Source organism: Heloderma suspectum, chromosome 17 (assembly GCF_057233095.1).
Source record: "Heloderma suspectum isolate Gila_16-S chromosome 17, 16-S_ref, whole genome shotgun sequence".
NCBI classification, from domain to species: Eukaryota; Metazoa; Chordata; class Lepidosauria; order Squamata; family Helodermatidae; genus Heloderma; species Heloderma suspectum.
Genome location: NC_139474.1, coordinates 17,672,584 through 17,689,723, shown reverse-complemented (window position 1 = coordinate 17,689,723; position 17,140 = coordinate 17,672,584). Strand labels below are relative to the sequence as shown.

Sequence of the window (17,140 nt, the reverse complement as noted above, 5' to 3'; positions counted from 1 at the left end):
CATGGAAGTGTAGCTTCAGAGCACGGCTGTCTGGCGACTGTAGGCACAGCGTAACAGAAAGGAACGCTGGCTGGGAGACCGGTGCTGGTGGGCTTGAGTCGTGGTGGCCAGGGTGACTGATACTGTCTTGCAAGGGCTGCTTGCAGATAGAACTGGCCGATGCGTGCGCTCTCTTTTGCAGCAACTCCTAGAGCCCTCTGGGAAGTGAAACTGGCGGTGGGGATTGAGAATTACAGGATCTGCTCTCTCCCAGGTGCCTTTAATTCTTCCCTCTCTCTTGCCTGGAATGGCAAGCAGAGCCTCAAATACAATTTCAGCAAAGCTTCCTCGAGCAGGTGGTATGGCACAGAACACCAGACTGTTGAGCCACAGGCTGAGAGGTCAAATCCCTTTAGGTGAAGTGAATGTTTTCTTCTCCTTCTCAAGGCCGCTGAAGAGTTAAGCCTCAAACAGAAATTCCAAAGGGCTTCTCCTAACAGCTGGTATGGCCCAGTGTGGAAGGGTGCCTGGCTGCAGAGCCTGGGCGTTCAAATCCCCTCTTCAGCTTGAGTTCTTTTTGCCTCCTGAAGGCTGTTGAAGAGGCAAGCCTCAAATATAACTTCCAAAGAGCTTTTCTCAAGTGCTGGTGTAGCACAGTGGGTAAGGCGCATGCCTGTGAGGCTAGCAGTCATGAGTTCGATCTCTGCTGTGTGTGTCCCAGGAGAGGGGCCAGCCGAGGTCATCCTGCAGCGAGTGGCTCCTTGGGTTACGTGCCCCGCCACCTGTGCAGCCTTGGCAAGCTGCGCAGCCCCAGTGCCCAGCTGCCCCCCAGCTGGCAGAGGCTGACAAGGCACAGAGAGAAGGGAGGCCTGTGTGGCAGCGGTGCGCTGCGCAGGTCAGCTAGCTGGGGCAGCCTGCCTAAAGTAACCTGGGAGTGTCTAAGTTCACTCCCAGGTGAAAAACTTCTGACTTAGTATCTTTTTAAAAAAATACAGCTCCCAGGCGCCGTAGCAAAAACTTCTCTTCTCACACCCCTTTTATACTAGGTGCCCCCTCTTCCCAGCTTGGAGGAGGGCACCCCTGGGCACTCAGAGCCATGCATCTTGCCCAAGGCTGCACCTGTGGCAGGGTACTTAATCCCATCAGCCACTGACTGTTAGGTGATCTCTAGCTGGCTCTTCACTCAGGCCACACAAGCAGGGATTTGAACTCCCGGAGTCTGGCTCTGCAGCCCGGCACCTTTCCCCACTGTGCTATACCAGCAGTTGAAAATACCTCTTTGGAACTTCTATTTGAGGCTTAACTCTTCAGCAGCCTTGAGGAAGCAAAAAGAACTACAAGCCACACTGGGGATTTCAGCTCCCAGACTCTGACTGTGCAGCCAGGTGCCCTTCCCCACTGCGCTGTACCAGCTGCTGAAAAAAACCTCTTCGGAACTTCTATTTGAGGCTTAACTCTTCAGCAGCCTTGAGGAAGCAAAAAGAACTACAAGCTACACTGGGGATTTCAGCTCCCAGACTCTGACTGTGCAGCCAGGTGCCCTTCCCCACTGCGCTGTACCAGCTGCTGAAAAAAACCTCTTCGGAACTTCTATTTGAGGCTTAACTCTTCAGCAGCCTTGAGGAAGCAAAAAGAACTACAAGCTACACTGGGGATTTCAGCTCCCAGACTCTGACTGTGCAGCCAGGTGCCCTTCCCCACTGCGCTGTACCAGCTGCTGAAAAAAACCTCTTCGGAACTTCTATTTGAGGCTTAACTCTTCAGCAGTCTTGAGGAAGCAAAAAGAGCTCAAGCCACAGTCAGGATTTGAACTCACAGACTCTGATTGCACAGCCAGGCATCCTTCCCCACTGAACTATGCTAGCTGTTAGAGAATCTCATCAGAACTTCTATTTGAGGCTTAACTCCTCAGCGTCCTCTCAGGGCAAGAGAGTGGGAGGTACTGAAGGCACCAAGCTGGCCTTGAAGTAGCAATCCCTGGCTTCTCAGGGAGCTGCAAGTTAGTAGACCTGTAACTACAGATGCCCTTTGTAACACAAAAAAACACTAACCCCCACCTAAGGGGATTTGAACTCACAGCCTGGCTCTCCTCCCCACTGTGATATATCAGCTGTTGGGGAAAGCTTCTGCAGAACTCGTATTTGTGGGCCTGATCCAGAGTGGGACTTCAAGGCAAAGACATCCTTCACAGCGTACCGTTAGTTCCGTTATCTGGTAGCTGGACCAGGTAATGTTACCCTCTGATCTAACCATTCACCCTGGAGAAGATGAGCTTCAACTAATGTCTGCTATTCTGTAGTGCGGTAGAGGTTTGTTCAGCACAGCCTTTCCACTTATTGCAAGTAACTGGAAGGTGAGGAATAATAACCACCCAGAACCCACTTCAGTTAATGGATTAATTAGATTTCAGCAATAAGGAAACACCGTTCTTTCGCAAAAAGGGTTCTGGAGTGCTGCAATCAGATGGTCAAAATTCTGCAGGCAGAAAGAGCAAAAGAGGAGAATGCTTGAATTCTGATAGTTTTGGGGGTTTCCAGGGGCTCTTTATCGGCCCCATGGCTGTGCCTTTAAGAACAGCCTGCACGCAGAAATTAAAGAGGTGAAGGATTTTCAGTGGCAAATACAGCTATGAGTTAGTAAGATGTTCTCGGCCAGATATGGTTACTGTCTCCAAGGCCTCTCCTTTGCATTATTTGCCTACTCCCAATAGGTGACCCTATTAGATACTTCGAGAAGACCCATTGAAATCAATGGGACTTAAGTTGATCATGACTAACTTAAGTCCCATTGATTTCAGCGGGTCTATTCTAAGTACGACTAAGGGTGTCTCCACATTAAAGGAAATTCCGCAGCCTTACCAGGGCATTTTGCTTCCGTTCCTGCGGCGCAATGAGGGTGTGCACAAGGCAGAACTGAAAATGCCATTTCCTGGCGGCAGTACAGGGCTTCCCATTGTTTGTGATGGAACTGCACCATCTAGTGGCGGCCAAAAAACCACTTTTTTTAAAAAAAAAATTCCAGCTTATTTCCGGGGGGTTTTATGGCGTGATTACCTGGGGAAGGAGCGGGAGGCGTCCTGGAGGTTGACGCCGTCATGCACCCGCAAGCGTCCCTGAGTGGCCAATCATGAGCGTGCAAGACACGCCTCGTGTAGAAACGGCCTAAGGCCATGTGGGGGAGGAGCCAGTGGGCGGAGCCAGTGTTCCTGAAAACATGGGGCGTGTCAGTGTTCCCCAAGATAGGTCCCTGCAGATGTGTTTGACTACAACTCCCAGCATCCCCCAGCCTGATGCTGGGAGTTGTAGTCCAGCTCATCTGGAGGGCACCACGCTGGGGAAGGCTGAGCTGGATTTGAGAATACATCACCGTTCCCAGTTTGGTTTTGGGGGTGGGGTCATTGCAGGTTCCACCTGCCCATTCGCCTGGTTCCACCTGACCTGCCAGCGCCCTGTGACTCCCCGGGCTTTGCCTGCCATGGCTGTGCGGCCCACCAGTTTTAGGGTGGGTTGCATGCGGCTCCTTGCAAGGTGCAGCCTGGCCCCACCTACCTTCCCGCTGCTGCTGCTGCTGTTGCGGGGGAGGCTGTTGGGTGATGATAGCGGCTGGCTGTTGTGGGAAGGCTGGGCTGACCAGTCCGTAGGCGGCGGGGTAGGCAGCTGTGGGAGGAAGCGGTACAGAGTGAAGGCCGCGCTCCTTGCATTGGTCAAGCAGCGGGGCCTAGGTAGCACAGCAAGACCAGGCCTGCAGCGTTGCCCAGGCAACAGGGCCTAGGTAGCTCAACAAGACCAGGCCTGCAGCGTTGCCCAGGCAACAGGGCCTAGTTAGCCCAGCAAGACCAGGCCTGCAGCGTTGCCCAGGCAACAGGACCTAGGTAGCTCAACAAGACCAAGCCTGCAGCGTTGCCCAGGCAACAGGGCCTAGGTAGCCCAGCAAGACCAAGCCTGCAGCGTTGCCCAGGCAACAGGGCCTAGGTAGCTCAACAAGACCAAGCCTGCAGTGTTGCCCAGGCAACAGGGCCTAGGTAGTCCAGCAAGACCAGGCCTGCAGCGTTGCCCAGGCAACAGGGCCTAGGTAGCCCAGCAAGACCAGGCCTGCAGCGTTGCCCAGGCAACAGGGCCTAGGTAGCCCAGCAAGACCAGGCCTGCAGCGTTGCCCAGGCAACAGGGCCTAGGTAGCTCAACAAGACCAGGCCTCTGGTGTTGCACAGGCAATGGAGTCTTAGCAAGAAAACAAGGTCTGGCTGATATTACCTAGGCAAAGGGGCCCAGGCAAGAGGAGGCGTTAGCCCAGCCTCCTACAGACCCCAGTTCCCCCCACCCCCCGGCCCTGTTCACATACCTGTATAGTGTTGCATCCCGGCGTATGCCTGTTGCAATGGGTCCACAGGGGCTGCTGGGCTCTGTGCTGTGGCATGGGGTGAAGGGGGAACAGCACACACACTTATGAGGTGGCAATCACGGCTTTTAACAGTGATCGAACTCCGACGGCAGCGAGAGACTCTTGCTCCACCTAGCCTAGTGTCCTGTTTCCAGTGGGGGTCAGCCAGATGCCTCCAGGAAGGCCCCAAGCAGGAGATGCATGAAGCAGCAGCCCTCTTCCTTTGCACGGCCTCAGCATGCCCTACTCGGCGGGAGACTGCCTCTGTAGGCCAGAAGACCCCTGCTGGATTAGGCCCAAGGGTCCATCCAGTCCAGCATCCTGTTCAGCGGTGAACCAGATGCCTCTGGGAAGCCCATGCGTGGGGCATGAAAACAAACACGCAAAGTTGCTTGTGGCTTTTTGTTTTAAAAAACAGATTTACTTTTGTTTTATCTGTATTCCAGCTGTGGCGGTACAAAATGTCTTTATAGCTCTACTGTCTGTGCGTTTTGACCACTGTTATATTACTTTATACTCTACATTCTTTACTACATTTCAGTGATTTTTGTACAAAAGGACTTTTCATGCTACCCTGAGTGCAGTTGCAGAAAGGAGGCATACAAGTTTTAGGGTTTTTTTTGTTTTTGTTTTTAAAACAACCACATATAAACAAACCTCCCCTCTGGTATTCAGAGGCAGAGTGTTTCAAAACATGGAGTTTCGGTCATGGCTTATAGTCACCAGCACACCCGTCCTCCATGAATCGATGTAATCTCTAATAGTGGAACAGACCAAGCAGCGTACATTGTCTTAGGCTCTTTGTGAGGAAGGGCGGGATATAAATCAAACAAACACTCAGGAAAGTACATTGCAGGCTCTGTACAAAACTGTAGAGTGGCCCAGCCTCGTAGGATGACATCCCAGATTATTATTATTATTATTATTATTTCTATATTGCCTTTCTGAAGCCAAACCAGGGCATTTTACAGAAAGCTCCGAAAGTAAAAAACATAATCAAATAAAAACACAGTGTAACATTAAAAACAATTTTTAAAACGACAGCTTTCAAAGCCCAGTTCAAAAGAGTTGTGCCCAGACCCCTTTCTTGGATGCACCACTCACAACTGCAAAGGAGGTGCATTCCAGAGTTCGGGAGCAATGCAGCAGAAAGCCCTCTCTGGCATGCCCGACAAGTGGGCTCCTGCAAGCGAGGGTGCCTTCAAAAGGGTCTCTGCTGCTGACCTTAGTAACTGAGTAGGTTCATTCCAACAGCCAGCCATTTAGAGCTTTAAAGGTTAGACCCAACAGCTTGAACTGAGCCCGGAAAACGACTGGCTATTGTGGCAAGCACGTGGCACCTCCAAGGGTGCCCGCAAAGCTCTTCACTCCCTTCCCGCGTCAATAAAAATATTTAATGCAAAATTGAACAATATTAGGGCGCCAGGTTCTCCTTCCTGTTCCTGAACCTGGTGCTGATCAGCTGCTCAGCGGGCAGGAAGAGAAAGGGGTAGAGGGGAGAGAAAGAGCGAGGCTTGAGGCTAGGAGTGCGGAGAAACAGCAAGGGGTGAGAGAGAGAAAGCAAGGCTAAGAGCTAGGAAGGGAGAAAAAGAAGAAGGGTGGGGATGGGGAAGGGAGAGAAACAGGGAGGAAAGGGATTGGGAGGGAGAAATAGTGAGGCTGGGAGTGGAGAAAGAGGCAGCGAAAGGGAAAGGTCTGTGTGGGCAGAAGAAGGCAGTGGCCCAGGACGCAACTCTTTCCATTTCCCCCTCCCTCTCAGCCTCTAGCCTTGCTATTTCTCTCCCACCTGCCCCACCTCTTGACTAGTGAGGCCCCCTGGCAGCCATTATGTGACTGGCCACATCCTCCATGGGAGCCATTTTGTGGTGGTGCCCACAGCAGTTTCTCAAATATGCCCTTGGGTCCAAAAAGGTTGGAGACCCCTGATCTAGATGGCACGGTCAAGGGGCTGTGGGGGAAGACTCAGACATGGGAATGGCATGTATGTGTGTGCAGGGACAGAGGAATACAGTTTAGGGAGTTAACCCTGAGCGTAACAGATACCTGGATAAGGATGGACGCCATTCGTGTAAATGGCCTCTGAGGCCGGCTGCCCCGTGCTCTGTGTGGGGACAGGGCTGTAGCCATTGACGCTGAGGGTGGCTGGGATGGCAGACACGGGCGTGGCAGCGATGGCGGGCGGTGTGCTGGTACCTGTTGGGGAAAGGTGGCGGATGAGGGCCCCACCCACTGTTCAAACTTCTTGCGTTGTAGGATGGCATCGTTTATGATATCTGGAGTGCTATGAAATCTGGAATAATCTACTCTGCAAGTTACTAGCTGTGGAGCGGTTTGGGGCCCACTAGTCACCTCCTGTGGTCATTTCCTCCACCTGTCCTTTTCAATATTAGATACACCCCAAATTTTACACTTCCATATGGCCCAGGATATATTGCAAGTTAAATAAGGATCAACCTTGGAGGCTCTCAAAAGGCAGGGGTTGGGCATCGGCAATCCCTCCTGATGTTGGTGGATTGCAACTCCCATCGTCCCCTGGCCAGCATAGCCAATGTTGAGGGATAATGGGAGTTGCAGCCCACCAACATCGGAAGGGCTTCAATTTCTCCATCCCTGCCATAAAGGCGAGACAGAAACTTGATTTTGTTTTGTAGCTGAGATTCCCACATCCTGGACTCTGGTAGAATTGCTCTAAACACACGATGCTGCATGTATTTCTCCCAAAGCACACAGCACCACCTGAGGAAGCGCTCCGTCAGTTCTGATTTTGCCCTTCTCTTTTTGATAGCATTTCCACATGAGGGACCAAAAACCGGACCATTTTCAGCAATGATCCATTTACCAGAGGGTAGCTAGATTCCCGCCAGCTCCTGCATGTGGCAGACCTTTCTGGAAAACCCACCTGGATTGGTCATTTGCAACAGCCTTGCAAATAAGCTCACAAAAATTACTAGCCTGCTATGAGGCTTCCAGATGGCCCACATGGAAATACAGGATTCTAACGTTTTGGCAGGCTTGGAGAAGAAAAACTGAGTGGACTGGTGGAGAAGGAATGGCCCCTACTTCCACGGCTAGCAAAGGGACCAGGTGGGCTGTTGTAGGATGGACGGTGCTAGCTGTCTCTCCTCCACCAGCTCTCCACTCCCTGGGTGGAATTTCTGTTCGCCACAGGCGACCAGCCAATTGGTTATATTCAAGGCTGGGTTACAGTGATGCCATGCTGCCCTGTGTATTCCTCCAGACAAGGTGGAGGGGAGTCCTGACAGTGAGGCAGCATCCCCGCCCTCTCCCAGACATCCGTCCTTGGCCAGGCTTACCTGAGGAAGGCGTGATGGGGGTGATAGGGGTGGCAATGAGGCCGTTGGGGTTGATGGTGGCCATCTGCTGCATCTGCACGGCGGCCATCGTCGCCATGGGGTTGAGGTAGGCGGAGTGCGCGGCAACAAGAGCTGCCTGTTGTTGCATTAGCTGGCAGCAGCGGGAGAGAGATTTGGGGGGAAAACACGTTATTGATCCCCCCGGGGTCGACCGCTACAACCTCATCAGCAACACCAGTCCTGTGCTGTGGCAACTGTGCATTATCTGAATCCTTGGCCTCGCCTGCCCACCAAATCAGTTCCCAGGAATATTTGTGGGGAAGCCGTGATGGCTAAACTAGCATTAAAGTGGACAGAAAGTGCACAGATCTGTCTGCGTGGAGAAAGAAGCGCCGAGCTGGCAAGAGACACAGCATCTCATGAGGAACCCTCCCGGCGGAGGCCTCGTCCGCACAAGCAGGAGATGCGGTAGCCGGTGTCTGGACTGTACCACTTCAGCATGAAGATGGGAGCTCACGGGAAGAAGGACACAAATGCTGTGGACGCAGAGGATTAGCATGGCGGGGTGAAGGCTTCCTCTTGACATGCTAGTTTTCTAGGAGCAGGGATATTTCTTTCCCCTTTTAATATGGAGGAGCATTCCATTCTGTAAGCCTTCATCTGCACTCTGAAGTGGTACAGTCCTGACATACTTTTGCTGCTGTTTGAGAGAATTATAGGATTTATTTATCCACTGGATCTGTATAGCCATCCTATTACACAGGTTCTCTGGGAGGGGTCACCAAACAAATACAGCAATTAAAATACAAAATAAGATAATAAAAAGTAACAGCACAATTACAGTACGGAATTCTGAATGTGCTTGAAACATGCCTATGTGTGTGTCTCCCACATGGCTCCTCTGCAACCCAGCCAGACGCCCCCCCCCCTGCCCCCGCAACCAATTCTGGGCTTCTGGACCCGAGTCGAGCATCTTACTGCTTGGGTGTAGGCGCTGTAGGCCCCAAACTGCAGTGCGATGGGGCTGAACATGCCCAGCTGGTTCGCCACTTGCTGCATGCGCCGGAGCCCCCGCTCTTTCTCCGTGTCCGCAAATTTCACCACGAGGCTGGAGGAGGCACCCTGCAAGCGGTGGGGTGGGGTGGGGCGGGGCGGGGGGAGCAGAGATTGGGGAGAGCGAAGAGGAAAAAGAAGGACTTGAAGGCAACCTGGCGGAAGCTTCAGCAAGGAGCTGGTGCAAATTAGAGCCAGAACGGTCCTTTCAGCCTGGGTTTTCCAACGCTTGGGAGGGTCGGGGGAGAAAGGAAAGGGCTTTACCTAAGTTTAGATGAGACAGCCGAGGTTCTCCCTTCTTTTTTTGCAGTTTTAAAAAAAGCTTCCTGGCCACTTGTACAAGAAGTCTGTCTACAGCAGGGGTGCAGGACCCCAAACCCAGGTCCAGCCCCCCTTTTAGCCCAAGGGCTCAATTCCATTTTGGTGAAGTGCTCAGGAGCCCTATTCCAGGGGTGATGGTGGACGGGGGATGAGTTTGAGCCAGTGCATTCCACCTTAAAGCTCTCCCTGACAGTAACTGTGCTTTAGGAGAGGCATTTGAACCTTTTCGAATGGGGAAAAAGCCGCTGGGAAACCACGAAAGGATTGGCGGTGGGGCGAAATGGGGTGGGGGTGGGAGCAGGAGCCAGAGGCCTTCTGGGGAACCCCAGGGAGCAGCATTGGGAATCCTGGAGGGCTGGATTAAACTCTGGGGAAGGTGCAATGGAGAGCCTCGTCCATTGGTGGGCAGCAGAGCCCATGGGAGAGCTGCTCCCCTTTTTTCTAAGAAGCTAAAAATTAATGGACTTGGTGGGAGAGAAGAATGTTTTTCAGCCCTCCCCTCAGCCCACAGTGTCTGGGGTCTCACCGGCAACGTGCGGCTTCCGTGCAACGTGTTGATGGCGGCCTGTGCTTCTGCGTGCGTTTGGAACTTCACAAAGGCACAGCCTGGCGGAGGAGACAGGCAAGAGGGAGAAAAGGACTCACAGGCAGACCGAACCAAGGACCTTCCACGCCACGGATGGGCGGGCGTGCAGATGCTCTCATCTGCTCACAGTCGGGACATGTTCAGCAAAATGACACACCGCCCAAGCCGTTATTAAACTGTACCACTTTCACACTGCCGGGAGGTGGGAAATTGCATTTTTAAAAAATATTTCCTCATTCAGCTTCCCTTTTCTGCATACGGAAAGCTAGCACATCTCAGAGAAGGGTAGTAGCTAGCCTTGCCCCCTTAGTTGGAGGAGCTTTTAAGAATGTGATTTCCCTGCCTGCAGTTGGAAAGGAGACAGCTCTGGAAGGACTCTAATATGTGATTCTGTTGAACGTGCAGCTCAGCCTCACTGTTAACCCCACACATCTCCACAGCTATCTGAAGTACGGAAGAATTGCTTGATGTCAAACTGACTACCCAAGGGTGAATCACACGCAGGGCGCAATGGCAACAGTGCTGTCATTCTCCACCCTTTTATTTTCCAAAAGGTGTGTGCGGGTATAATTTAAGTGCTGAGCCCATTGCAGGCATTCATCTCGTTAAAACACACCACCGTCTCTCCCGCACTGAGCTCAGGGCAAACTGGTTCTGCACGTTTGTAGCAGAAGGTGGCTGTGCATAGTACCAATTGGCTGGGACTAGTGACGTCATGAAACCACTTCCCACTCCCTGGCACAGTTTTTCAACTATTTCAGAATTGATGGAATTACAAAATAAAACAAAAGAAGTGGACAAATGGACTTTTAACTTAAAAAAACATACGCAGAGCTTTTAAAAGAGCTTTAAAATGACAAAGCTGGACAACTCCTGAAGGGTGTTGGGGTGGGTCAGGAGGGGAGATGGTAGAATTTGCGTTTTAGTATGTCTGTCACCTGCATACCAGATGCAGGAGGACGTTGGCCTCAACCCAAGGGGGGACAATGTTCTTTGAGTCTTTGTTTTTTTAAATACGTCTGTATGTATCCTAAAGTTGCTTATATAACGGTGCTCCCTGGAGCTGTCGCAAGGTCCTTGGCAGAATAACAGCTCTCTGGGATGTGTCAATGAGTGGGGTGGGTGGGAAGGGCAACAATTTCTGCTCACCTTTGCTGGTGCCATCAGGACCGCGGAGTACCGTGCATTCGTCAATGTTCCCAAAGGGCTCGAACATTTTCCGGACATCCTCGTCTGTTTGCTGCTTACCCAGCATCCCCACAAACAGCTTCCTGTCTTCTGGAGAAGGGGACAGGAAGTTGCTCAGAGAAAAGACAAGTCTGACCAGGTCTAGCCCACAAAGCACCTTCCCTACATTGCAGACGTTTCCAACCCAAAATATTGGCGCACCCCTTGCAATGTCTGCGTGTGTGTGTGCGCGCGCATGTGCGTGCGTGCGTATTTCTTGGACATTCATCTTTGGTAGCCGCAAATGTTCCGGTTTTACTTAAAAACCTTGGGAAGCAACTAGTAAAAGAAATGGGAGTAGCGTATGTAGGTGGGAAAACTATTAGGGGAATCCTGTCCAGAATCTGAGATCTATTTCTCACAAACCACAGATGACATGGTACACCTGTGTGTGGACTGTACCACATGCCCCAAACACTGACGGTGATGGTACCTCCTCTGCTTTCGCTGTCTGCTGGTTTCACCTGGATTGGCCGGTTCATCTGGAAGGAAAAGGAGACACAGACTGATGCTGGACTGTCGTGCTGAGTGGCTTAAACACATAGATTAATCTATTAGAAAACATTTGGATAGGCAGAAGAAAATCTTTTGGAATTTCAGAATCTCAGGCCCAGGGGTTCCGGTGCTCCTGACCCCAACCCCTTTTCCTGACAACCAATTGTTTGGTGGTTTCCTGGTATTTGTGTGCGTGCGTGCGTGCGTGCGTGCGTGCGCACAGCCCCCCCCCCCCCATTCTAAAAGGTTGAAATGTTTCTCCCAAGGCTGAGTTAGTGGCAGAAAGAGCTTTATGCTAAAATATGCTGGTATTTTTTGTGGGTTTTTGGCCCCACCCCTTTTTGGCTTTGCCCTTGGGGGCCACCACCACTACGGCCCTTGGTCTGAAAGAGGTTCAACACCCCTGATCTAGAGGAATAAAAGAGAGACCGCTGAAATAAGATTTTTAAAGCCTCAACTAGTAGCATTTGCGTTAAGGCAAGGCAAAAAAAAAACCAAATGAAAAGATCGCAGTTCTTTCCGACATTGTCTCCTGAACCAATTTTTGAACTATGAACACAGATGCCACGCGCCCAGGGAATGGCTTGTTCTCTCCTATTGGAGAAAGGAAATAGGTGTGTATGTGTGGGGGCCATCTAAAACCAAACTATTTTTTTGTTTTTGCATTGGTAAAACACCACACAAAAAGAGTTTTGGTGTAATCTAGCAGGTGTTTGCAGCAAAACTGCTTCTTTTTTAGGCAGTGTTTTATCAACACATACATGTGCAATGGCGATATAGAGGGGGAAAGGCATGGAGGAACTGAAAAGCTGCAGGGAACTGCATGCAGAAGGCTTTGTAAAAAATTCAGGATTAAAAAACAAACAAAAAACGGAACGATGGAGGATTCCCAATGCATCTGTTCCATTTTGGAAACAAGAGCACGTAATTCAGGACTCCAAAACTCAGGGACAAATTCAAACAAGGAGAATTTCAGGCGTGTTTGATGATACGTTTTTGTACTGTAAAAGGTGGGAGGCTTCCTTCTGGAACAGTCTCCCTGGGCTATCACAGTCTTGGCTCCACATCTAGCCCTTTGTGGGATAAGAAGAAATATTTCTGGCAAGATGGGATAACGTGGAAGAAAGTACCATCCACCCTCAGTGTCATGATCCAGGACTTCATGCGAGTCATGCACCTCTGTTTAATGCCAGGAACATATTTAGTCATAATTAAGATAATATGAAAATAAATAGTTTCTTAACACATGAGTAAGAACAACCAGCCTCTCTATGTTTCCAGGATTAGACGTTAGGAAGTGTAGCATGTACTGAAGGCTTGCTTGAATTCCCAACAGTTTCAAAATTTAGCGTTTTACAAATGGTGCTCCGGGCACCCATCTCATAGAAACACAAGTTTCCCCCAAAGCCCCGGTCAGCTGCAGGAGGGTTAAGGCCCAGGGAAGCACTCTCTCCCTTGCTTGCAGGATTAGGAAGAGTGAGATTATCCCACCAAGCGTCTGGGGCCTTTTGCTGTAAAAGCATTTGTAATCATATAAAAAGCAAGGAGCCCTCAAGGAGATGGACGAGGCTCTCAAAACGCCCAGTTGCCCATGGAATGGGGAACAGGAGAGGGCATTAATTTTCAAGGAATTGTTCACAAGCCCCCATCTGGTCTCCCCTGCCTTTTAACCTCTGCATTGGAGGGTTTGGGGATCACCTGTCTTCGTAGGCTCCATTTTCCGGCCCCCGTTTCTTGTACTTCACGACCGCTACTTTGGGCTCTTGCGGAAGGGCTCCTTGATAAGATGGGGTTAAATGGGCGTTGCCGGCACTGTGATTCTTCAGAGCTGGCCTTTCCTCCCCCAGTGCATCGCTAGATGCTAAAACCTCAGGATGGGTGGCTAGATGCATCTTGTCTCTGGTGTACGTGGCAGTCAACACACACAGTGCATTTTCACCCACCCTGCAGCCCATACGGCAAGCTGTGGGTTGTAGGGTGGGTGAAACTGCGCTACGCTCGCTTTGGACGACAGGACGACCTGCAACGTGTTGCGGCTGATTAGGATAATCCCAGTCGCACAGCTGGGGGAAACAACAGACGCTGCGTTGTTTCCCCCGCTGACTGTCCGAACCCAGACACTGTCTTATGCTTGTTCACTCAGAGAAAAATCCCACTGTGTTCAATGGGGCTTCCTGCTAGGAAAGTATGCATTGGATTAATGGATGATAATTGGGGGCTGATGTTTTTAACTCTTTGCTCTCGCTATTTTATGTTTTCAGACTGTTTTTGCACTTGTGTATGATTCGTTGTTTTATTTATTACGTCTTCCTTTGTGCAGTGCCATCCATGCGCATGCCAAGTAGAGTCTATTCATTTATTCCAGTTCCACGCACTTAGTAATGTATTAAATAATGGTGAGCCATGTTGGATAGCTTCCATAGCATAAAACTAAAGTCACCAAATCCCGAGCTAAAAGTCCGCCCTGTAAGACCAGGGCTGTGCTTGCTCAGCTTTGGCTGATATGCCAGCTGCGCTCCTTTCTGGAAGGTAAAGGACGTGGTCTCTGTTTTGGCCTGCTCGAGAAACCTCTCAACTTGGCTACTGCGATGTGCTGTGCATGGTGCTGTCCTTGGAAGCAGCGCAGAATCGTCATCCAGTTCAGAATGGGGCAGCTTGGCTTTTATCAGCATCAGCAAACCTAACATTGATTCTTTTCTGATGCTCATCAGTTACTAGTTTGTTTTGAGTCAAGTTCAGGGGTCTGGGTTGTTTGACTGCCGAATCCTTAAAAGGCCAGAAGACGGGATACCTTACAGGGACATCTTCTCCCACATATGCACGTCACCCTGTGAATTAAGATTAATTGACAAGTTGCTGGTGCTAGTGTCCTCTCTGATGACGTAATCCTGGCTAAAATAGTGGTGGCCCTAGCTTATGGTATTCTTTCTGAGGAGGGGGGGTGTTGATCTTTTTGAGGTTTGTAGTTGGTCAATCAACTCTTTTCCAACACCAAGCTCATGAATTCATGTGATTTTATGAGCTGCTGTTACTCTTATTTCCAGAGGAGGAGCTGTGTTAGTCTGTTGCAGCAAAAACAACGAAAAGCCTTGTGGAACCTTAAAGACTAACCAATTTATTCTGGCATGAGCTTTTGTGGGCACTGTCCAGGCACGGCATCTGATGAAGTAGACAGCGTCCATGAAAGTTCATGCCAGAATAAACGTGTTAGTTTTTAAGGGGCTCCAAGACCCTCCCTTGTTTCTCTTACACGTTAATTGTGTTAGTATCATGCCAACAGGGATTTAACATTTTTTCATGTTGTATTTGGAATACTGGGTACAGTTCTGGCCATTCCATCTCAAAGAAGGAGATTGTGGAGCAGGGGAAAGATGCAGAAAAAGTGCAACCAAACCATCAAGGGAACTGGACTGCTTTCCTGCCTGGAAAAGGCTAATGCGTTTCGTCCAAAAAAAAAATATTACTTGTGGGACACAACAGAGGTTTATACAATTACGCACGGTGTAGAAAAAGTGGATAGGTTTTTTTCAGCCTCTCTTATTTCATTTTGAAGGGTTATAAGGGCTCACCCAGTGAAACTTCAGGGTAGACAACACAATGCATTATTCACTTCTGGAACTCACTGCCACGAGATGTGGCAATGGCTACTATCTTAGACAGCTTTCAAAACAGATTTCAAAATGAAGAAGGAGCAGAGGTCTATCAACAGCTACTAGCCATGATGGCTAAATGGAACCTCTATTCTCAGGAGGAGTCTACCTCTGAGTACCAGATGCAGGGGACAAAAAAAAAGAAGAAGTGGGCATTGCTGCCTTTAGGCCTTGTTTGTTGACTTCCCGGAGGAATCTGGCTGTCCACTGTTGGAAACAGGCTGCTGGGCCACATGGAGCTTTGGTCTGACCTGGCTTCAGGGCTCTTCTTCTTTATTATGGAACTGTTTATAGGGTTTTTAATTATTGATTCTAAGCCACTTTGAGTGCACCTTGGCAGCAAAGAAGCAGCACACTGAATCTAGCTATAAATATAAATAACAATCAATAGTAAGAGATAGGAGGAGGAGCGGGTGACATACTTTCCCCCACCCCACTGGTTGGAGATAAACACAGCGGCTCCTATTCCTCAACCTTCATGATCTCCAGAAAATGGAACACATCTGGTATTACACAGACTTAGGCCACTTTTGAATCACTAATTTATATCAGGTTTATACCAGTTTAACTGTCATGGCTTCCCCCTCCTCCAAAGCAAAGGATCCCGAGAAACGTAGTTACAGGAGGATGCTGAGAATTTTGTTGGAGGTGCTGATTCTCTCCCCCCACACACAAAAATACAGCTGTGAGGGTTCCCTGCAAAGCTGGAATGAGTATTAAACCAGTTGAAGCCTTTAGTGTGGATCAGGGGTAGAAAAGATGGGATCCTTGCACACACGGCGGTATTTCTCCCTTTCCCATCCCTGCAACGCTAATCTCTCTCTCACACACACACATTCCGCATCTCCCTTTTGCTGCCGCCCAACCCCACTGCTTTCTGACCCACACAGCCTCCCCAGCGGCAGAGGTGAGGGTAAGCCCCTACTTGTGCGATCCGTGTAATGAACGCTCTGCTAAGTCGATTCCTATCGCTAATGTACTGCGTACGGGACTCTGCCAATCCAGCAGGGACAGCCTGCGGTAGAGGAGTGCCAGGGGTGTGGCGCTGGGCATACAGTAAAGCGGTGAAAACCCAATAAAGGCAAATTTTATGCCACGTTCCCGGGAATCTCTTGCTTTTTTCTGGGCCGGGCTCGACCCTGGAACATGGGATCCTGTTGCCAACATCACCTCCCTGATTAGACTGTAATTCAGGAGTGCAGAACATCTTTCAACCCTGGGGCCGATTCCCATTTTGAAGAAGCTCTCAGGGGCCGCATTCCAGTGGGGGCGTGGCCAAAATAAAAGGGGAGGGACCTGAGGCAAAAGGGAGCAGGGCCAAAAGACAAAAATACCAGCATAGTTTAGCTTAAAGCTCTTGTAACTCAGGAGAGGCAGTTCAGCCTTTTGGACTGGGAAAAAAAACCCGCACAAAAGCTGGGAATCCAATAAATGATCAGTGGTCGGTCTGAGAGTCTGCACTTCTGCTATAACTCCTTGATATCTGCAGATCATTTGGGAAGGACAGCTCCTCTGATCATGCACCAAGTGCCTTTCCCTCCCCACTGAAGGTGGAAACCCTCCTAGGGTTTGAGCTAGGCACGATGGGCAGGGAGCAGGTATCTGGTGCCTATGAGCTTGTAAGGAAGGAGCTCATCTTTTCATTATGTTTATTTTGTTTCGAACGAGTACAAGTCTAAAGGGAGGTCGCCTGGTTTATAATAACGGAGGCTGAATACTGGGTCTCGTCCATTACTTACAAACACTCACACGGACACACAAACACACAGAGTCTTTGTTCAGCCAGGTTCTTGCAGGATGCTTATGGCGATTCTACGCTGAACGGGAAGCTGTCAGCAACAGAGCGCTGACACGCGGTGCCGCTTTTCCCAAGGAAGGAAAATGCCACACAGGGCCCAGTGACAGAGAGCAGCAGCGGCAGGAGGCAGAGGCAGGAGGAGCGTTGGGTCAAGATGGGAAGCAGAGGGCAGGGTGGTTAACTGGGAAGCGGCCTGTGGTAAAGTAGAAAGAAGAGGAAGAAGCCTAAGGATGGATGGATGAAGGAAATGGGGGCCTGAGGCAAAGAAGGGCAGAGGAGGAGGTGAGGAATGGAGCATCTCACTGCATCGTTACTGATAAAAGCTGGGTTCTATTCATTT

At 50.2% G+C, this 17,140-nt stretch overlaps 1 protein-coding gene across 3 annotated transcripts in view; it reads right to left on the bottom strand.

Annotated features, from left to right (window-relative positions):
- LOC146334623 (CUGBP Elav-like family member 3) overlaps positions 1 to 17,140 on the bottom strand; it is a 66,352-nt gene that overhangs the window by 4,349 nt on the left and 44,863 nt on the right. The window contains exons 3-11 of one of the 3 annotated variants that reach the window (XM_084823661.1): positions 11,291 to 11,339; positions 10,780 to 10,908; positions 9,571 to 9,650; positions 8,649 to 8,792; positions 7,671 to 7,821; positions 6,400 to 6,549; positions 4,318 to 4,383; positions 3,524 to 3,635; positions 235 to 242 (exon numbers count right to left, since the gene is read on the bottom strand). In XM_084823661.1, coding sequence (XP_084679787.1) covers positions 235 to 242; positions 3,524 to 3,635; positions 4,318 to 4,383; positions 6,400 to 6,549; positions 7,671 to 7,821; positions 8,649 to 8,792; positions 9,571 to 9,650; positions 10,780 to 10,908; positions 11,291 to 11,339 — 889 coding nt within the window. Of the gene's footprint in view, positions 1 to 234; positions 243 to 3,523; positions 3,636 to 4,317; positions 4,384 to 6,399; positions 6,550 to 7,648; positions 7,822 to 8,648; positions 8,793 to 9,570; positions 9,651 to 10,779; positions 10,909 to 11,290; positions 11,340 to 17,140 lie in introns of all 3 variants that reach the window. The other 2 variants (XM_084823659.1, XM_084823660.1) reach the window with 2 other exon arrangements.